At 34.8% G+C, this 23,042-nt stretch overlaps 1 protein-coding gene across 4 annotated transcripts in view; it reads left to right on the forward strand.

Moving 5' to 3' along the window:
• The window catches only part of FCHO2 (FCH and mu domain containing endocytic adaptor 2), a 97,564-nt gene that overhangs the window by 36,094 nt on the left and 38,428 nt on the right, over positions 1–23,042 (forward strand). For all 4 annotated transcript variants that reach the window (XM_065655682.1, XM_065655683.1, XM_065655684.1 and 1 more), the window contains exons 9-11: positions 12,549–12,593; positions 14,410–14,482; positions 18,908–18,932. In XM_065655682.1, the coding sequence (XP_065511754.1) occupies positions 12,549–12,593; positions 14,410–14,482; positions 18,908–18,932 (143 nt within the window). The remainder of the gene's footprint in view (positions 1–12,548; positions 12,594–14,409; positions 14,483–18,907; positions 18,933–23,042) is intronic.

Raw genomic sequence — 23,042 nt, forward strand, 5'->3', positions numbered from 1 at the left:
TCCTATTTAGTTAGTGTGTTGTGTTAAACTATATGTTTTCTATCTAATGAAGAAATGTACAAGATTAAGAGGACAAAGTAGGGGAAAAAAGAGTTAAGAATAACTGTATTACTCCTAAGAACTTTTAGAAATAATTTAGTCCTTTCTCAGAGGCTGAGAGACAAAACAAGGGTCATGGAGTATTGAAGGTTACTTTGATGAAAGCTACTAGCTATTATGTGCTTGAATAGTGAACTCTACTTTGAGAAAAATACTTTAAACAGTGCTGGGTGTGGCATTTATTTTTTCCATGGGTTTGTTTGATAGCATAACAGTTCATAGCATTTATAAAATGGACACTGTACATCAACAAAGTAGATGGAAATAAACACTGAAAATACCTAATACGAATATTTTAGCAGCTCGGCATGACATCTTTGAGGTTCTCTTCCACAAGGAAGTGTAACAAAGCAAGTATTTATTTTGTGTTCTTATAAATGATTTTCTTTATATTTTCTTTAAATATTGTGAATACTTTAATGCTGCCAACAGTTGTGATGAGGTGCATAAATAGCCTAAAGTGTCACCATTTCTCAAAGCCTGCTCCCACACACAATTCTACTCATAAGGCTGACTGAGGAATGAGTTTAGTTTATCAACACTGGCAGTATCCAGGAGATTCAGAAAACTGTTCTTTGTAAAGGAAGGCAGACCATTGCTATATTTCAGAATTTAATGGAAGAAATTAACTGTGGATATCTTTGAAGATTTTTATGAGAAGCTGGGTTTGAGGCAGATGAAGAAGTATTTAAGGGTCCTGTGCTGTAGAGCTTGATTTTCAATGAGAAGCTGCAAGCTCAATAACTATACCAGCAAATGTGTCTTAGTTCTTGTGCTGTTTTATTTTGCCTGCAAAAAATGGGTCCCTTCACAAATAACAAGCCTGTCAAAGCTGATGTGGACTTTAGGAAGTCCCATCTGCCAGCATAGATTTGTAATAGTTGCATATACCAAAGCTGCAAACTTGTTTTAGATTGTGATTTATTTTTTCTTAATGGTTTGGAGAGTTCTAGCTGCACAGGTTTTGTTCAAAAAGTCTCTTAATGCAAGTCAAAGACTAGTAGTGTTGATAAAAATAACTTAGACAACATCTGTAGATAAAACTGGGTTAAAGCTGGTTTTTGAATGATTTTGGACACTCAGTAAGATCCTCTTGAATTTTCTTGCTACAAACAAAAACAGTTGCAGCCTGAGGCAAATGCTTTTTCTGGTCTGTGGGAGCAAAGCAATGCCCATTTCAGTAACTTAAGGAGAAAAATACATTAATTAGATGATAGTCATCAGAAAATGCAGTAGTATGCAGGATAGGTGACACTATGACAATAAAAAAATACCAAACAGCTTTTAAACACCTGAGAATAGAAATAATGTACTGAGATGTGTTTCGTGCTAATAAAGTAAATAAGACCTGTACTTCAGTTACATAAAGTAGCATAACCTTATGTGGAATGAAAATTGAGGGAAAAGTTTGGAGTTTTTCATTTATTTGTTGGAGGCGTATTTTTCTTTTACTATAGGAAGTGTTCTTTGGACAGAATTGACTAGACCATTAACTAAATGGCCTTTTCAAACATGAAATTTTCACAGGAAGTGTACTTAGCAAAATTAGAAGGGAAAAGTGTGTTCTTTTCTCTGCTTTTTCTATCAGAAGATAAAGCTTACAATAAATGAAACTTTCTGAAATCTGGAAATATTTTGAAACCTCTTCAAAAACATCTCTACATTGGTTCATTCTTAGTATAGTGCATTGTTAGGGAAGAGCAAAGGCTTGAGTCTTGGAACACAAGGTTTTTGAGGAAAAATGTGGATTTTAAACTAAGGAAGCAAAACACAGGAATCTAAAGTTGTACTTAAGCCCACCTATCTTGTCTAATAGTCTACCTTTCTAATAAAATTGAAACAAATCCTAAACTGTGGATATGATAGTCTATCTAGTATTAGTGATCACTAATTTGTGTTGCACACGGTCACACTTCTAATTAACTCATCATTTCATTGGCAATAATACTGCAATGTCATAGTACATCATACCAGGACAAACTACCATTGTACAAGTTCTGCATTGAATTGACTGTCTGGTCAACTAGGTCTATATGTCATGCGCTTTCTTGAACATAGATGTTTATTCTGGCATTTGAAAATTAATTCTCACTTGACTTGTATTTGAACTTGTGTGTCCATGGTGCTTCTCAGGAAGTGCAGGATCTCTTCTGCTCTTTGTTATCTTTTTATTGTTGTCTTAATCATTATAGATCACCTGGATGGCTGCCTGTGTCATTAATTCCATTTTAAATGATAGATATTGATTTGTCTGCATTTTGGCAACATAAGGTACAGTGGGGTACACCTTGTCCTGTTGCCTGAATAGTATGAGAGTAGGAAAAAGGAAAATGTCATAGCAGTAGCTAATCAACCTAGCTGCACAGACCTAAGCCCTGGTTTGACCATAAAAATGAAATTTCAAATTCCTACCTTTGTTAATAATGTTTGTAATTTAAATTCTTTATTTAATGTTGAAATGGATTTGCTTTGAAGAGTTTTCTCTATTGGTTGCTCTTTTCGGGACAAAGGAGATATCTAGAAAAACAGTATAAGAAATGCTATTGCTATCATTAAACTTCTTCCTAAGCCTCAGAAATTCAGTTTCGCAGAGTCCCTCTCTGTTATACTGTCTTAGCTGATACAATCCTTCCGAGGATTGTGTAGTTCTGTATCATTTTTGGTAGCCTGGTTCATGAAGAACAGACAGGAGTGGAAAACCCTGATCTTGTCACGTGCATTCATCCTCTTTGCAACCACTGACTTGGATACTGTTATTGATAATATTGCATAATAGTATGCATATTTTGTGTCTTTAAATGCTGAGACATATTTCAAAGTCAAACCTGTACTGTCTTGGGCTCTAAGTAGCTCTTTGGGCATAAATATGAGGGAGATTTTGTGGTAATACTTAATAACGTGTCTCTCAATCTTACCCCTGTGGCTTCAACTTTCTCCTTCTACAAAGAAGTCTTGTACTCACCATAATCTGCAGAAAAAGCACACCAGGAAGAAGTTCACATTGAATTTATTTCCTTATTGATTGTTCATGTGTGGAAACTGTCATACACTAATTAATACTTCTGATTTTAGACTTGGGGTGGAGAGGTGGTTAAACACATATAGTTTGCTTTCTTTACCCACAAAATTAATATTCTGTTCAAGTAAATAGCAAAACACTTTCAAAGCACTACAAAACATGAAGATGTTCCCATGGAGGGGATTTTGTCTAAGTGAAAAAAGATTTTTCTGTGTGAAAAAATCTGGCTACGATAAAAAGTATAATTTTTTTTCTCTTTAGGAAACGCATTCAATTACATGTCTTAGCCTCTGGCAGTTTCACAGGTTTAAGTTCAGAACTTCAGTAAGACAGCATAGCCCTCTTGGTTTACAGGGACAATGTGTGACTGTTAGAAAGACATGATGCTTTGACGCAGCTTTTAAAGATGAGGGCTGTAATTTAACGTACTTACATGTCAACTGTTCTCAAATCTTAGCTGACTCTTCTTTAAGATGAAAACTACTTGAATGTGTCTGTGCGTTTCTTTCATCGCTGCCTACTTGCATGGTCTGCCTTCAGGAGGTGAAATACACACTGTGCAGTCAGGAAAAGCCATTTGTTACAGATACTTACATTTATAGACCAGGCTTATGCAGTTCTGCTGCTTCTTAGTTTTTCACACACACACACGCACACATAGCTTTCACAAGACCTTGCTACTTTCATTTGATGGAAAAGCAGAGTTTGCAAAGATTATAAAAATGAGGAGTCAGGGAAAGAAGAAGGACCCAAACTAGACATGCCATGAAAGGGAAAAGCAGTTGTAATGATGTAAGTTACTCATTTGGAGAGTCAGAAGACAGCAGAGTGTGTGTTCATATGTATGTGTGTATGTTGGCCAACCACTTAGCCTGTGGATAGTTCAAAACCAGCTACATCTAACATCCTGTTGTTTATGTAACCAGAAAGGAAAGATGGGGTGAATTTGAAGTATAAAGCAGAAGAATAGTAGAAAAGAATGAGTAAAGGAGCTGGAAGTGGTGTGGAGGATGGTACTAGGGGAACATAGTGTTCTGGAGATTGATGTCTTAGCTGACATTATTTTGCAGCTGACAGACCTCATGCTTTCATAAATTGCAGCTGAAACTTCCAGTGTGTGTCTATTGTCATAGCAGGTGTTAAAGGCTAGTTGGATCTCGGAGTTGAAACTTTCCTTTGGGTATGTGTTTAATGTGCGTTGTTGAAAATTATTCTGTTAGCTGAGCAATAAAAAATGTTTTCTTTGTAACTGAAGATGTTTGCCAACTTTTACGTTTAGAAAAAAGTCTCTCCTTGCTGCTGATAAACGTCTTACTTGATAATAACTATTTTAAAGCTACTCAGATTGTGATCCTTTTCTACTTTGTTTTTGGTTTGTAAGCTGCACAGAAATACTGCCCCTTGAGAATAGTGTGCTTGAGCTTATACCCACAGTACCAGAATAGCCTGAGATTAATGTTTCCTTTGATCTGGTGAACTGAGTGCAGGGCTGGAAAAGTAGTAACAGAATCAGGCTTAGAACTGATTGCTCCTTTGCTCTCCTTGTATGTTAATTTCTTCATCTAAAGAACTACTTTCCTTGGAAGTGCTACATGTGTTGCCACTGATAATTGTAGTTATTTATGGTGCCACTCCTTTCTTTTTTAAAAGGAGTACTATCACCATGCTGTTGTAGTTTTTTCAACATACATTTAAAAAAAAAAAGAGGATTTGGTCAAGTCTTAAACATCTCTAAAGGCTATAAGCCTGGGCACGTAACAAAGAGTAGTCAGAAATTCAATGATTATTGTGGTGGAACTGTGTCTTTGTAGAATAGATTAAGGCAGGCTGTTTTACCAGTATGATTTTAGTATTTTCCCCCAGACTGGCCTGTTAACAGGCCAGTTGTGTTTTCTGTCTCTTATCTGTTTTTTGGGAAAGTAGAGCTGACTGAATCCACAAAATAATATTTGCTTGTGGTGGTCTGGTACTAGCACAATAAATATGTCACAAATATGTTATTTAGCCCAACGATGGTAACAGCTATTTACTTCTAGTCTGCATTCCTACAAATAAGCTTTTCTTGAATTTAGTTTTATTTCTTCTTCTTTTTTAAATCCAGAATAAGAAGTCCTTTTGTGGAGAAAAATAAAATTCTCCTTATCTTCTTATAATATCACTCCTCCTTTTTGGACAGGCAATAAAAATGAGAAGTTAGTGTTAGAAACACTAATGTGGAGAAACTATATCTTGGTTTCCTGGCTTCTAAGTTTGAAAGCTGGAAGTTCTTTGATAAACATGTCACAGGATCAGATGATAGTAAGAGAAAGATTGCTTATATGTTTGTGTACATACAAAATTGACCTTTGTGATGCAGCTTAACATCTAAACACTAAAAGCAGTCATTTGTTTTGACAGCAGAATTAATTGAGGCTAAAACAGTCGAAATTCCACTTGTATCAAGCTGTTCATTAGGAATTGCTGTCTGGCTTTAGTGCTGTCAGAAAAATAACCCTGTTCTCCTATGATTAAATAGCAGAATGATGGTCGGTCCACTGAATTTGAGAGAGAGGTTGAATAAACTTTCTACTGCGGAAACAATTCAGAAGTGACACGCTGCAAGGGGGGTCAGAATGTGCATTGATATCCAGCTGAGCTGTCAACTGGCACTGAGCCAGGCACGCAAAGCTTTGCCATTTGAAGCAGCATGTGAAGCATATGCAGTTTTTAAAAAAATTGTCCTCCTTTCATGCATGATTTACACTTGTTTTTATCAAAAACAAGAATATGGTGTGTTATCATATTTGTAACTACAAGTACAAATTTACGGAGTTTTTCTAAAAGCTTTTGCTTGAAACAGATATGTTAATGTTTATATGTGTGCATGTGTGTGTGTAAACTGATTCCTCACGATGAGAGGAAGGGCAGAATTTTTTTTTTTTTCTTAGTGTCCGAGTGTTTCTAGTTGTCGAAAATTAAATGCAGTTAATAAATGTAAATGCTTGTGTGGGATAACCTTTCTGTCATGCATACCCACCTTAAAATAGAAAGGAAACAGTTTTGAGAGGAGATACAAATGTAAAGCAGTTTTTAGTTGATTTGTTGACTTCCTGATTTGTTTACCTTTTTAGCTCTGCAGGATTTTCCAGTTCATTGGTGTACTTACTGGGGGCTCTTTTTCAGGGTATGACATAATATTATGTTTTCCATCGTAGTAATAGCTGTTGGCTTTTGCATTTGCCTTGTTTCTTTATGAACCCAAACAGTAAAACTTTTTTTTCCCCCTCCGTTGAGCAGAGTAAAATTATTTCGTTGTTTCGACCTTAGCAGAACATTCTCCCGATGTCTACCACACAGACATTTTGTGTAAGAGGTATACAGATAGGTTAGAAAACTTATCTCTAGGATTTTGTAGAGCTAAGTTTTGTAACTTTTCTAGACGGTTGACAACAAACTTGACTGTCTTCAAGATAATTAGTGTCACTTTGTAGATAAATGAAGTAGCAGGTGTAAGGCTGTTATTTATAAACTATCTTCTGTAGTTGCTTTGTGTATACTCTGAGAATACTGTTCTCAATAGACATAAATATGTGGTAGATGCTGTAATATAATTTACAGTGCTATTATATTTTCTTCACTTTTGTATAAAATCAGTATCTCCTTATTGCTAGCCATCCACTTTGCCTGTTAATGTCATGAAAGCCCACATACTTACATGCCACTCGTAACGAGAAAAACAGTACATGTATTTCCTGAATAGTCTAGGAGATGCATCCTGAGCTGCAGAATCACTGGTGCTTAATATATGCTAGTGCCACATATTATAAGTTATTAGATTAATTAAAATAGAAAATACCCATTTAGTCAAATTACCTTTTGTCTTTTCTGTTCTAGCAAACCAAAGCTTCCTCATTTTTAGAAGCCTGACCCACTCCTGGTTTATTTGCTTCAGTGTCTTGTCAAATAGCAGCTGTCTGCTTCCATGTGTCTGTAAAAACATCATCCATCCATTTGCCTTTTCATCGTGTCCATGTCTGTCTCAGCTGGTAGAATGCTGCGAGCTGCAGCAGCTTGCCTTGGAAAATGCTTTAGGATGATGCTTGGTGGTAATGTTTACATACAATTAGAGAAGCTTACTGGTTTTTAACGCATGCTCTCTTTGTAGAATACTCATTAGCATCCTGATAGCTAGGTATGTATCCTTAAGTGACTGAAATCCCACTAGATACTCGTATCTCCTTCTGTTATAAAGGCTAAGTTTCATTTATGCACTGTGTTATTTTTTTTCTATTCTGTATGTGTACAGTAACAAATATTTTCTAGTCTATGTGAAGGCACGTGAGATGCTTAAGCCATACTTACTTTTCAACAGATCAACATAACAACAGGCAGACCAGACTGTAAAAAAGTTGTCTTGAACCTGCAACTATCTGTGCTCAACCCAACAGAGACTTTTGCGAGGAATGGACTAGATCTCAGCTATAACTTTTTACTTACTCCCATAAATGTCTTAAAATGTATTTTTGATTTTTTACAGTGCTGCTTTAGTTCTAATATTTGCTTTCATTTTGTGTTCATATGAATGTGTGAGAACAGGCTTCCTTCTCAGTTCACGTTGTTATCTTGTTATGAGAAAAAGAACAAAGGAAATCTCAGTGCTTTAACTGTAGCACTGTAAAATATAATTGTCATTGTTATTGCAGTCAGGATGGTCCTTTTCAGTGCTTTGGGCTACCTAGAGACTACTTCAGTGAACGACTGCAGTCCCCAACATCAGCAATACTACTTAAATGTGAAACAATTGCTTTTCTTTCTTTGGATGTTGCAAGAGACAGTGAATCTGTGTACTTACTTCAGAAATTTTGGCCATGATAATTTTCCTGATATTGAGCTGAAATCCTTATTGGTGTTATGCCTGTGTGTATACTTCAGTGTTCAGGCAGAAGTCTGTTAAGCAAGCTTTTCTGCCTCATAGAGAAGAGGTAGTGCATCCACATTAAAGTCTTTGTGTAGCTGTTAAAAAAGTTATTGTGACACCAGCATATGGATTTGCATGCTTTGACTTCCATCTATACGTTACACCTGTCTGGCAATCTCCTTTAACTCCAACCCACTGGGAATTTTTAACAATACTATCTAACGATTAAGGAATCAGGAACCAGATAGATTGGTGGTTCAGAGAAGGCGGCTCACTTTTTTTTTTTTTTTTTTTTTTTTTTCCTGTGACAGTGCATATGCTTTTGTTTCCATATATACAAGTACAGCAGACAATGCAGGGGAACATCTTAAGCAAGTATCCAAATTCCTTATTGATGCTCTGCTCCCATAGCAATATGTGTACCTAAGGCCTCTTGGGTGGCTAGGAGACTGCAGCTGCTTCTAGCAGGAGATGATGTGGTCACAGTACACACTTCTGGCTGGGGGATGGTATTATTGCCTCTTTGGGCACAAAGACATCTGCCCACAGGAGACTCCAGCTGTTATGTGGGCTACCAAAAGCTCGTCACAGCTATCCTGTTTTCTAGATTGACTTACCATAGAGCACCACAGAAAATGTCTATTTCTGTAATGTTATTTCAGTTTAAAAATACGACTCCCCAGGCAAAACGTGGTACTCTTTACAGCAGTCATGTAGGAAGCAGAACCATAGGGAGATCTGAAGTTACAGAGCAAAACTCTAAGAAAATTAAAACCTGCTAAAAAATTTCACTCTTTTCAAAAGGCAAAATGTATGAATTTTACTTTGCTGCAGGCAAATAACGCAACGTGTTTTATTGGTGGAGGTGGATTAAATACAAATTTTACAAAAACAGCAAACATTTTTGGGCATTGGAAGAAAATGCTAAATTTATTTTTTTTATGTTTGTGGATTCATTAGGGACAGCCACTGGCATCTTGAACATCTAGATTCCAAATGGCAAAGGGCCCTAATAGAAATTTGAATTAAGTAGGAAAAGCAAGTTAGCATCAAAAGATGGTTTTGAAATGTAACTGATTCACAAAATTTGTTTTAAGAAAATGCTGTCTTCATTATTGTTACTTATCTTTCCTGCAGTAAAGCAGCTAGTAGATACATGACAAGAAAAAAAGAGATAACTGCCCATTTTGCTGAAGCTTAAAAAACCTAATAGGTATCATTAAGAAGAAAGTGTAGTATACACATTTCCAAGTTAACTTCACAGACCTTAGTGAAAAGTGGGACCTGCTTACTGAAATATTTTATGCAGCTTCGGTAGATCATTACTACCTCAGGCAATTCTTCGATAACTGAGATTTTTTTCAGATTGCATTTTATAGTCTTCCCTATGAGAAAAGAAAACCTTGTTGCAAGAGAGAAGGGATTTGGAGGGGGGAGGGGGGTAAACCAGCTTTTGTTAAATCTAACTGAAAATGCTAATCTGATCTTCCTATTTTTGCATTTCTGTACTAAGCATGAATGTTTCTCTCTTCAAATAAAAAGTTTATCAATCTGAAAAAAAGAAGCTTTCAAAGACTAATGTTAGGCAAGTGTAATGGACAAAATACAGGAATTTGGATGTGTCATTAAAGAAAATATTTTGTTTCTGCTTATGTTAGAAGTAAAAGTTAAAGATACTGATCTGAAATAAGGATGAGTTTTACCTAAGCCTTGAATAATTATTTTAATCATTAGTGTAAAATTATTAAAAGTCTGGGAATCAGTCTTAGTAACTGGAAAGGGTAAAGAAAAAGATGGTATTCTGAAAAAGCTTGAGTACTGTTTTTGTCTAAGAATATGTTTAAGTAAGTCTCTGTTGTTTACAGTCTTTTTCTTCTGTTTTTGTTTTGGGGGTGAGTGTTTGTGGTTGGTTTGGCTTTTTTTTTTTTTCCTCTGGCCAAATGGGAGTGTGCATAGAGTCAAGAAACAGAAGTAGTTGAATCCTTAGCAGAGTGATGAAAATGTATTGTCTGAAGTGTAGTGCTGAAGAAGTAATGGATTTGTTCTTCAGCTTCTATGTTTTATGGTATTTTTTTAAATTTGTTACTCAATGTATTTTGAACAATGGAGTTTAAATTCCTAAAATAAAATGTTGATGAAATCAGTGTGGGAATGTAGACATCTACACTTTTCTGGATTTTTTTGCTGGTTTTTGTTTCATGAGATACATATTTGCTGATTTGGCGAGCAGGCTGACTTTGCTTTACTGTGAATGTAGTGGAGAGCAAAAGAGAAAGGATTGGAAGACCAGCTTAAAATGCCCATGTATTTACAATATTTAGTAGAATGAGAGTGCTGTTAGGAATTTGAATTTCATCTTGTTATATTGAATGATTAGACTTGCATTGAAATTATTTAGTAACTGAAATTTAAAGGGCAGTTAAGACTGCCATTTGAGATCGGCCTTTTGATATTCTACTCTCAAGAGCTTCATTTGGAGGCCAAACAATAACATTATCATAAACAGGATATTGACGGGTTCTAATCCCAGATTCTCATCCTGCTACTAGTTTTACAAGCACTCAGATCTTTTAACTGGTAGCAAAAATTCTGCAGATTCGGTCCTAATTACAATAAATGCAGGTCATTACTTTGGCAATACCTTTAAAAAAAACATTAGAAGTCTCCAAAATTTCAAAGAAAGTTATCTGGTAGATTTTATCTAATATGTCTAAAATAGTTCAATTTGCTTAACATCAGTGAGTACTGAGTTACATTGTCAGATTCTCAATTGTGTTTGTATTTGTTTGACATAAGGATATTTTTTTCTTATTTGCAGTTTTGAGAAATGCTTTCAAAATGTAGCATTTATACTGAATTGAACACAATTTTGAACTGCTGGGGGTTACATTACAAATAGGACCACTTGATTTACTTAACTGCATGAATCAAATACAAATTAATCCCAGTTGTGTAATTCACAATGCTAATGCACAGCTAAATTATTTTTTACTTTCATTGTGGCATCTGTAATTGCAGCACAATGATTTGCTACAGCATACTATTTAAAATCAAACTGAGGCTTGTAGTCTCCATGTTTCTTTTATCTGAGATCTGTTACTTTAAGACTAAGAGTATGACATATTCATTTTGAAAAGAATGTTTTCAAGTATACCTTTTATGTAAAAACACCTTGAAAATTGCACAGCTCTTGGTCTTGTGGTGGATGCTCTCAAATAATCATAACATCATAATAAAGATAAATCAGAGCACTTACTAGCACCTGTGTTTTGGGGCAGGAGTGAAAGTAGATTCTTTATTTGAGGCTTCTACAACTGCTTTCCTTCTGGTTGATTTTAGCTGAAATTTTCAATATTTTAATCTCTCACTTGAAGTAGCTGTTTAAGTTTAGGGGGCATGGAGGGAGGGACATTCTGCTGCCTTCGAATATAGAATTGGGAATCTTGTTTTGAGATTCCCCCCCACCCCGCCCCTCCTATCTTATCTGCAATATTCCTATGTACAAACTTGTGTGCACTCGTTAAAAAAAATTACAGAAGAAGTAATAACTCCTGTATCACAATGCTAGCATGCTAAATTTTGTTTTTTCTTTCATGAATACAGTTGAAAGCTACTGTTTCAAACAGAGGCTGAAGGGCTTATTCATAGTATGGGCTGAAAGTCACGGTGCCTGCCTGCATGTGCTTTCTCTGTTTTCTTCGCAGTCGCACAAGTGCTGTTGTGATTGTGCCTGTCCCTGAATGAGGTCTTACGGAAAATCAGTGTTTTTTCTGCACGTTTTCTCCCAAAAATGGCTCGTAGTGGGGTTAAACAAATTCTAGACCTGGACAGACTGAGAGAATGAGGGTTAGGGCTGCACTTTGCAATGTCGATTGACTGGTACCTTGTGACAACTGTAATGGAAGGCCATAATAATGCATTTATTTAGATACAATGCTTAACCAGTGTTCTTTGCATATTTTGTCCTGTTCGGTCTTAACGATTTTTTAAAAGTTTTTTTTTAATCTACTCTATTGCTGTGTTTAAGATTCTGCATGCCACTCTAATTGTCTAGGTAAATGGATATGAAGAAGAAACAAGAACAACTAATGATACAGAGTCAGCAAAAGTGTGAATCTCAAAATTAGGGCTAGAGCTGTGCTTCTTTCCTTTTTGATTTTTCTTTATATAGCTCTCAATCATTAAAAAAGATCAATTGATAACTTTACACTGATACTACATTATAGATGCAATTTTGAATGAGAAGAGGCAACTGGTTATAGATGTTTCATGTGGTTGTAATAACATAAGCAATTGAATTGTACTTAGTGTGCCCTATTATTTTAGTTTTTCAGTATAAAAGAGTGAACATATTTAATGATTTGCTGTACATGTATGATTTTGCAATCTGTTTGACCATCGACAGGGTGATTGTGCTTTTCTGTTACAACCTAAATTTATAATTAGATTAGCTAGTATTTTCAGGAAATTATAATAGTCATTTAAATATCTTAAATTCGATCTATTGTTTATCTTCTTTTTCATTTCTTTAAGGCCCTATTGAATTTGAAGAATGTAACACAACCAGTGCAGTTGAAGGTGAGTTGTTGTAGCATAGTTATTTATGTAAGAATACTGTGGATAAGGACCTTAAACTCTGGAGTGAAGGGTATTCAGTGTGTGAATCTGTGTAACTTTAGAATACTGCAGTAGACTAAAAAGCAGTTTTCCTTCTGAGAAACAAACTTCAATGAAAATAAGACCTACAATACTTTATAAGCCTAATGCACAAAGGTCAGAGAATTTTATTTTCTTTATTTCTTTAATTTCTTATAAATATACTTTGGCTATGACCCTGTCTTTGCAGGGGGTTGGATTTAGTTCACTTATGACTGTATTGTAACTTAATTTACACGTGTCAAAACATGGCCCAGGCTCTTTCCATTGTTAGTTATACCAAGTCTAATGCAGTGTTATGGTCGCAAAGCCTTTCTTTGTTGGCATAGCTTGTTTTGCTTAGAGGATTGTTTTAAGTGGTTAAGAACTGCTTTATTTGCATAAGCTATGTATTTACTTTTGGGACAGAGGAGTTGACAGTATAGCTATAGCAGCCAACAACTTTAAATTGCCAAGATTGCAGCTGAGACTTAAAATCTTTTTTTAACTGAAGCAGAGAGAATCCATGTTCAGAAACTACTCTTATATCCCATTTGTCATTGGTTTGGGCTACATAAAGCACAGAAAGAGAGGAGGGGAAAGAAAAAAAAAAAGTGCCCAGAGTAGCACTTAAAAATTATTTTGGATTATTTTCTGTCTCTATTAAAATACAAGACGTGGCCGAATTTACAGCTACCTCATTTGAGAAGGTTTGAGTTATTTAACCCTGAAAATTTGTAACAGTGGAAAGATTCCTTATGTGCTGTGTAATGTATTCCTGTAAAGGGCAATATAATAACTTTTTAAATGATGTGCTTGAATTGTCAGTAGTTAAATTTTGGAAACCAGATTATTTCCACCATTTTGCTCAAAAGCATGCTGTCAGTAGTATCTTACATCAAAATAGAATCATAGACTAGTTGGATCATATGCTTGCACTTAGCCATTTTGTTTGGCAGTCTACTTTCTTCACCAAGAACTGGGGAGAGAAGCAGATGTGACAGCAAGTCTGATTGAATATGTAGATGTGTTTTAATTTTATTACTTTAAACAGGTATGAAAGCAATTTTTTTTTCTGTATTTTAGCTATATATATCCAGTGTTAAAAACAGGGAAGAAATCGCAGAGGGAGGCTTGGTTCCAGACTCAGTGAGAGCCAGCCCTAGACCTGGCTACAGCACTGCGAAATCATGAACTTGGCATTAGCTGGAAAGCCAAGAGATGTTCTCTTTTTTTACATATCCTACTTCTCAGGAGAGACCGGGGCTTGCAGATATGGGAACATGGAGGGAAATAAGAACAGGGTGTTGAACTGCAATAGCTGGGAGGGGCAGGGTTCTGTTTCTCACCCAAGTGCATTGGCTGTTCAGGATCAGCCGGAGCAATAGCTCCTGTTGAGTTCCTGTGAGCAGGGTCCCTTTCCTCAAAAATCATAATGCACTTATTTTGTATTAAAAGAAAAATAGTAACACTCTGCATACTCATCATGGAGAGTTGGATGTACAATATGAATCAGTTTTGAAAGACTTATGTTACTAATGTGTTGAACCGTATTTTAGTTTAATTTTTTGATTGGTATGTTACTTAACAACAAATAGGGATAATGTTCTCTTAGTTTGGCTCCATACCTGTCTCCACCCTATTTTTGTATCACTCATGACAGCACTTAAGATGCATTGGCATTCGTATGCACCAGTGGTTTACGTTGCTAAATAGATCCCTTTTTCTTTGATATATAAATGAAATGTTTGTTCCATAGGGATAAAACCACGGAAGAGGAAGCCTTTTGGTTTATCAGGAATAATGAAAAAAGAAAAAGATACTGAATCTATGTAAGTATATTTCCATCTTGAAGCCTTGTCTTTTGTGAAAACTAGTAAAAGTATGGGGTTAAACATTAGCTGATCTTTAAAAAATAACGAAGAAAAAAATATAACAGAAGCTTAGGCGAATGCTATGAATATGAAAACATCACAGCTATTTAAGATTTTTGTAACTAAGGATTTTAAGGAAATAGCATAACTGTATTCTTAATAGTCTAGTCATGTCTCATTCTTTCCTTGCTCTCCCTTGTTCTACGTTAGAACCTTGTAGATAATGTGATTCTCCTGTGTGATCCTAATGAAATAATAGCTCTATACATGGAAAAAGGTACTGGATGCCTGTGTTTGCAGAACTGAAGCTTCAGTTATCCTTTTATTAGAAGAACTTTCGTGTACAGTATCAGACAGAAAAATCTTTGTTTTTTCACTACATCATGTGCACACTCATTTCTGAAAAACCATCATTCTATCTTATGACTGCTGTCCCTGGTATACACTTTGCCATATTCATTGCAGGTGCTCTGTCTCCCAGGAGTTAAAACTCTCCAGAAAGTTACTTTGAATGAAAGTTCTTGGATGGATTGGTAGCAGTCTACATATTAGTAGATATGGTCACTATATTCCAATGTATTTTTTTCATAATTTCTAGATGTGTTTTCTCAGTAGAAGTATTTGATTTAACATAAAATAGCTTTCATATTTGACAAACTTGCCTCTGAGAATACTTCTATATTGCTAACATCTGCATACATATTTTTCAAATTACTTTAAAAAAAATATATATCAGCCTTAGTTTTTTATATAATGCTGAAAAATTAATTACCTAAAAACTGCATGTGCTCATTATTTGCACACACAAAGTGCCTTACAGCTATTTTTATTTTGATGTTTGATTTCAATAATGATACACTTCTGAACCACGGTTTTTCTGCTTTCTGTCATGATGCTTTTAGAGCTTCAAGGTGCTGGGTTTTTTAAGTCATTCCTATGTATTTCTTTCTGTGATTTAGTCTTTCTCCCACCTTCTTTTCTGTACTTTATTAAGCTAAAGTAAATGGTGAGAGAAGTGTTGTGTATATAGTGTGATTTTGGTCAGCAGTAATCTGAGAATACTATTTTGTTACAAACATTTTTTTCTGATGAGGATTTAGTTTAAAATAATTAAAGTGTTATAAATATTTGACGATATTAGTGTTTTAAACAGTTATAGTGCTCCTTTTAAAAGTAATCCATTCTCTCTGAAAGGTTGTTTACTACACATTTTTTTTGTGATGCAAAACTTCTGCAGTATCAAATGGCAGCAAAAAAGTATGTTTGGTCATTTGCCTTTTGCATCTTGCATTTACTTAATTGCAAAATAATTGCAAATATTTTGATAGTACCGAGTACTGTTGTATGATTGAATTCTGTACCTGTTATCTTGTCCAACAAAGAAGTTATTTTGCCACCACGTGGATTGTTACTCAAGTTAATATCTTGTCACGTGTTAAAAGCCTCCTTGCAAACCTTCCATCCATTCTTTGTCAGGTGATGATACGTAATCTGGCCCCAGCAAAAGTTTTTGGCTCTTAGTAGTAGTTTTCTGGAGCCATAAAAGGCCCAGAAGCTCCAGATTAACTCTTCCCAGGTGTATGACTTTGTGTCCTTACTCAGACATCGTTTTTCTTTGACCTGTAACAGAAAATTTTCTTAGGCACTGAGGGCTGAAAACTGGCTTCTGCACTACCCTGTTTCCCCAAAAATAAGACCTACCCCGAAAAAAAGCCCTAGCATGATTTTTTGGGATTTTTGAGGATGCTCAAAATAGAAGCCCTATTCCAAAAATAAGCCCTAGTTACATTTCATTTAAAAAGTCAATTTAAATAGTGTCCAGGCAGATATACATGTAAAAAAGTAATAAGTTTTGGAGCAAAAATTAATGTAAGATTCTGTCTTATTTTCAGGGAAACAGAGTATGTTAATCCCTTTCCATCTTTATATGCTTATTCATTCTAATATCTGAATACTTTTCTAAAAGCTACTGTTTCCTGAATGTATTTTATTTAACATTGAAAGATAAAACGAGTGTTTCTTTCTAGAAGAAATTTTGGTTTTCATGGCATAAAGATGTTATCAGAAAATATAAATCAGCTCAGCTACTCTGAAATGCAAAAAGAATTTTCCTTGCTTTCAACAGTTGGACTGAAATGTGATCGATATGTTTCTATATTGACACACAATACAAAAATTAATAGATTCTGAGGTCAGAAAGAAGTGTGACTGCATGATATTGACCTCCTATGTAACTCATGCCGTAGACTTTTACAGAGATTCTTGCATTAATCTGTAACTTGTAAATGAACTAGAACATCACGAATAATAGAGAATTCATTATGTGCTTAAGTAAAATACTGTAATAGTCATTTATGATCTCTTTAAAAAATGTTATTGCTAGTCTAAACTTGTCTAATTTCATCTTAGCTGATGATTCTGTTATAGGCTGTACATGATAAAACTCTATATCATCAGAAAGTTCGCTGCACATAGAGGTCAAGTCCTTTCTTGACCTCTTGCAAAATTAAGCTGTAAGCTTGTTTAGTTTGTGTAGGACAGGCTTTCCAGATCTAGAAAAACATTAATGGTTTGTAGGCTTTTCAGTTCATCAATACAGTTTTTAAAGTGTTGACACCTAAACCACATGCTGTGTCTAGTAATGGTTTTTCACAGGGAAATTCCATACACATATTGCTATCCAGGTTAGTCAAGGATTTCACTTTTTTAATCACTGCTTTGCATGATTTGGTTGTTCTGGTTTTTCTCTACAATCCTTAAATTCCCTTAGAGAATCCCTATTTGCTGAGATATGTTACCTTATACTAGACACATGACCTAGGTCTTTGAATTAAAAGAAAGATCATCATCTAGTGATGTAAAAGCACATCTGTCTAAAAACTGATGTCCCAGTTTTCCACTTCACCAACATTTGCAAATTATCGAGTTTTCCTTTGTATCTTGAAGGGATCATGGAAAGTACTGTTGGTGCTCTTCTGAATGATACTAGATCTGCCATTACTTTTTGTGATCTTTTACCTCACTAATTTGAAAATCTTCATTATAGGCTGAATTGCCTTTGTTGTTTGCCTCACATCTTTCACGTTGCTCAACTTTTATGGACTTCAGGCTGTCTTGTTTGAATACAACCACTTTTTAAAACCAGATGTCAGAAAATCTGTGTTATCTTTTGAGAGAAGTCTAATACTTTGTCTTTTTGAGGTGTAAAATAGCTTTTAAAATAGCTCTTCCTATTGCTATGAATTCAGTTTAGCCAGCAGAGGGAGATAAGACATAAGTCGATTAGAAACTTTGTCACTTATGGGTTTTTTTTAATGTGGGGCCTTTCAGAGGAGAAGGAATCCTTCATCTCAGTATTAGTTCCTTAACAGGCTGTGCAGAATTTCATATTAGTGTTTCCATGTTAGCAAGTTCTCATACCTGTTTTTAAGGGCACTGTAGTGTTTACATTTAATCCATTTAGCCTTTCAGAGAAGACTATTCAGATTGTATTTTTTTTTCCCCTCTTTTTTTGATAAGTGCATGTTTAGGTAGTTCAGTGTGATTATATAAAAACACTGTTGTTTGGTTACACTGGCACTTGCGGCTTTATTTGCCAGGATGCAAATTAGAGACAACCTGTATGCTGCTCAAGTATTCCCACATTCTGTAGATGTTATTGCTTCTGCCTTTTGCAGACATCAGAGAGAATCAGTGTCATTCATTTTCTTTAAATATCACTTCATTAGTCAAAGTTACAGTGGAAAAATATTACACTTGTCGTTAATGTGCTTGCAATGACTACATTTCTGCTGATGCCTTTTTTTTCTTTAAAAAGACAGAAGGTGATTACTAGGAGAGTATAATTTTTTTCCAGCATCTCCTAGTGCTTGACTGCAACTGCACTTGACAAATATGAACTAAGAATCAGATTCCAAAAGAGTAAACTCTGAACTCCTCTAAGAATAGTAGGGATTTCTTTGGAAACTGTTTATTGTCCAAAATTATTTGCAATTGCATGTGGACTGTTTCATTAGCATTGATGACTTCTACTTATTGGGCACATCAGCCACAGAGACTTGACTCTTAAAGTATATTTATCCAGAAGACAGTGTGGTACTTCTGGCTTCCCTTTTTTTTTTTTTTAACTATGATGTGATTTTGGTTTTTCAGCATTTATTTTGAACTTTTCTTCTGTGTTTTGAGCATAAATTTTCGGCTTTTATTTAAATCTCAGTAAGTTGGATGTGGATTATGGTGAAAATCTTAACAGAGTTTGAGAGACAAAAGGGTCAAATGTAATGTTTCAAATTAATTGAAAAATATTAAAGGAAGTACAAGAACTGCATGAATAAAATAATCTGTGCATTGTATAATTGTGTGTTTGTTGTTTGTTTTTAATAGGGAGTGTCCAGATGCAGACTCAGTTGTAAGTAGACTTATTTCCAAAACAAATGCATATGCCAATATTGTCAAGCACTACAGTCTGAGAAACTCAACTTATATACCACCTCTGCAATGCATTATTTATCTGATAGAGGATTTAGTATTTTAATAACATAGATAAGGTGTTAGTTTTGCTCAGTACTGCTTTTTAGCAATATATGCAAATATGCGTCAGTAATACATTTATATTTCCTAAAGATTTTAAGTTTTTAAACAAGGTGTTTTCACTGCAAGCAACTGCTATTTTATTTTTCAAGTTGATAGTTTAAATTCTTTGGCTAATAGATTCTAAGTAAGAAAAAGTTCAGTTTATTTTATTGTGAATCCAAGTTTGCATCGTCATATTCCTCTGCTTACTAATGTTTCCCTTGAGAACCCTTCTATTATCAAGGGGATTCTGCTTTATCACTGGTGATAGAGTGTAGAAATACACCTTTTAAAATACAGCTTTAAATACAGTATCTGTAGATGCACCTTTTTAATGGCCTATTTTTCATTGCTGTCAGTTTCATCTGTGATATATCTTACAATTTTATTTATTAAATTCAAATAAGTGATAGTTGCAAAATAAATTCGTATGTTAATGCTTTTTTATTTCCTTAATAGAGCCTTTTTATTTGAACATGTACGTGTTCTTGAATTATGTGTAACAGAGATTGCAGCTCCTTATAGCTATACCAGGGAATAATTTATAGAATAATTTAAGTGATTTTTCTGTAGATTGATTTGGTTTTCAGTTCATTTATTTAGGTGCCAGTTATGTTAAACAATTTAAATTTCCAGGTTCATCTATTTTGTGGATTTTCTTCTTCGCGTTTGGTATCTGGGAGTTTTAGTACCTAATATTAAAACTTCTTTTGAGAAACTTGGTTTAAAAACATCTTGTAGAGCCATTCTTCTACATAAGGAAACTTTGCCACATAATAAAACCATATGTGTAAGAGCAACCTTGTAAGCATCATCGAGACAGTTATTTTATCCTGTGCTAGGTAATCTTGATACAGAGCAAATATATTTTCTTGGGTACGTTTAAAGTACCTTTAAAATTATCTATATAATTGTCCAGCTTTTCGTGGAAATAGTATCTTTTGACAGTTCAGATTGGGTCACTGGAGTGAACTACAACTGGGTTTTGGCTTGCAATGTTTATTCCCTTCTTTGCCTATTTTGGTCTCTGCATTTTAAAAAAATAATTAATGCAAAAATTTCACCTGTAAATGTGTCTGACGTTCTTTCTGGCTACATAAGGCACACCATATGATCATCTAAGTTAATTGTTCTGTCAAGATATAACTTAAATTTGTTTAAAAATCAAACCCTAACTTTGTCTAACAACAAAACTGATACTTTCATTGCATTCCTTTTATTTTTTTTTATGCCCAATATTTTATGAATGCATTTGGAACTGTAAATTCGTCAATCATTTCTTCTTGCTTTCTACAGGCAACAGTTTTATTTGAAATGGTAGAATACCTTAACAGCAGAAGCCATTATTATAATTCTCATGAAAAGTGATGCAGCATGCCATAGATGAGATTAATTTCACCCCTTAGAAACAAGCACCCCAGAGTGCTGTTACATCTTAAGATTGTTATCTTCTGGAAGATCTCATTTCAAACTCTTTCATTTTTGTCTTTTCCTTTAAGGTTTCCTTTCTGTTTCATATTTCAAACTTGATCTAAATAGATACAGCCATCTATAGTATTATCTCTATGAGCATTTGTTTTGTATTGATCTTTGCAATAAATTACACATTTCAGGAAATTTAAATTGGAAAAGCATTATTGAAAAAATAAAAGAAATAGGCAAATATAGTTTGTATTTAATTGCTAGAAAATACTGAGGACCAGCCCTCAGAAAATTAGATTTATTTAATGTGTCCCAATTATTATTTTGGACAGCTTTGGTCACTCACAGAAAATCTGTCTAGCTTTTATATTATTAACATGGTCTTTGTTAAAAGTTGGGTTTTGTTTATTTGTCAAGAATTTTGATTGTGTGAAAGGAATGTAAGAGATAACCACTCTACAGTTATAAATAACTCTAAGTACTGGATTAAAGATGTTGAAATTTTAGAAGTTAAGGATCCAGTAAGAGCTATATTCAATACTTTATCTACCAGTTGTGTGATATTATGAAATTTTGAACATCAGTTATGTAGTTAATACCATTAGAGCCTTCTCACTAATCCAAAATGGATAATGCAGTGTGTTTGAACTTGTATTCTCTGTTTACAGAAAACAAAACAGTGAGATTGTCCTAAAAAATGTCTTTTGTACCAAAACGGAAGTTGTCAAATTTATCTGTGGCAAGACAACCACTTATGCTCATGCTTTTTGTAGCTGCCAGTTTACGTGTATAGAAAAATGGAGTTGTGATGCATTTGAATAAATTGTTAATTCCTATCAAGAATTTTTTGTAACTGCTGGAAGAGGTTTTTATGTGCTCATGAGTAGTAAGGCAACTGAGAACTGGTATTTGTTAAAAAGATTGACTACTTCAATAAGCTGTCTGTGTTTAAATAAAGATTACAGTATGTCATGAGATTTAAAATTCCTGTGTTGTTATATGTCAGTCCACACATGTAAATTCCATTAAGCTAAGCCTTGATAATTAAGAAAAGTAGAAAGTTAACTGTGTGTACACTAAAAAGAGATGGCAACTGAAGTCTGGCTCTGTATGTCTTTATTACCTAGAAAGCTTTTCTAAAGGCAGAACTAATTGTTTTGTTTCCCATGCGTTTACCATGTCTCTAGGAATTGTCTGTAGGAAGATACAAGCTCTAGTAGAAACTTATCTTTTGCAGAAACAATTACAAAGTTCCACTTGTGTCCAGTAAGGTCTGAATTTGAATTGCAGCCCTTCCCTTGGTTGGGATACTTGCAAATCTCTTTCTTCTACTTGACTGCCTATTTTCATGAAGACTGGAGTAATGTAATTATCTTTGAGTCTTCTGTTCTGTCTGTCAAGTCCATTTGAAATTGTCCAGTAAGTTCAAAAGTAATTAAGGGAGCCACAGATGCACAGAACATAATGCTGAACCTTTTTTCCTAAGCAACTGGGATGCAAACAAATATATCAAGGCATCCAAAACTTTCAATTAACCTCTTTACATATGAGTGTAGCGTGATTATGGTTGTATGGTTGTATTTTTATTGCTGGAGACTGATTGAATTTGGAACCATCAAACTCTAATTAGTGGAACCTAAGTATAACCTCATATTTAGGGAAATTCAAATGTTTTTCTTTTTTTGCATTTTGTAATGTTCAGTTCTGGCATATTTTGAATAGTTTGAGACAGGGTACGAGGCTTTGTAGTCACAGCACAAGACAGGAGCACTTCGAATACCTGTTTTTCTTTCTTTCTGCATCTCTGGCAATGGAAGAAACCGGCTGTTCTCTTCTTACATGTCTTTTGGGTTAATAGGCACTCTAAGGAGAGGAGGCTGATAGTATGCAATACCTCTGTTTTAACTCAAGGACGTACCTGGGTCAAAATTACATCTCAAATATGTCAGAAGTGGAGAGGCTCTTTTTTCTCTTGTTCCAGGCTATGAGTTTCAACTGCTTTGAGTTCACTTTGATCCTCATCTGGATTACAGGAAGTCAGTCCAGTTCAGTAAAATGACAGAAAGCTCATCTGTCAGAGAAAGCAACATTGAGCTGTTCAGCTGTCCTGTATCTTGAAGCATAACCCAAGGAAAACTTGATAAAAAGCTCTCATAACCACTGTAAATATCCCAGGAGAAGAGAAAATAGACAGAAATCAAGCTGGAGTGAACGTTCTTTGCTTCTTGACCGATGTCTAACCTGTATGCAGTGCTAACGGTGCTGAGGAAGGGCCAAATGAAGTAGCTATACTGCAACATGCTCCAGATGTTCTTCTCTTGTCCTTTTCATGTATCCCAGAAGAACTAGTGACATGGTAATAGTGTGGCTTCTTCCATTCCTTTTGGATGACAGATGAGACAGAGCAATGAAGCCAAGTCAAAGTATTCACCAAAACTCTAAAAATAAATTTTGGCAATAGGATGCTCAGTCCTCCTGTTTTTTGTGTAGCCAGTTTTACTTTGTTATTTGTTATGTCCTTATG

Source organism: Caloenas nicobarica, chromosome Z, assembly GCF_036013445.1.
Source record: "Caloenas nicobarica isolate bCalNic1 chromosome Z, bCalNic1.hap1, whole genome shotgun sequence".
In the NCBI taxonomy this organism is placed as follows: domain Eukaryota; kingdom Metazoa; phylum Chordata; class Aves; order Columbiformes; family Columbidae; genus Caloenas; species Caloenas nicobarica.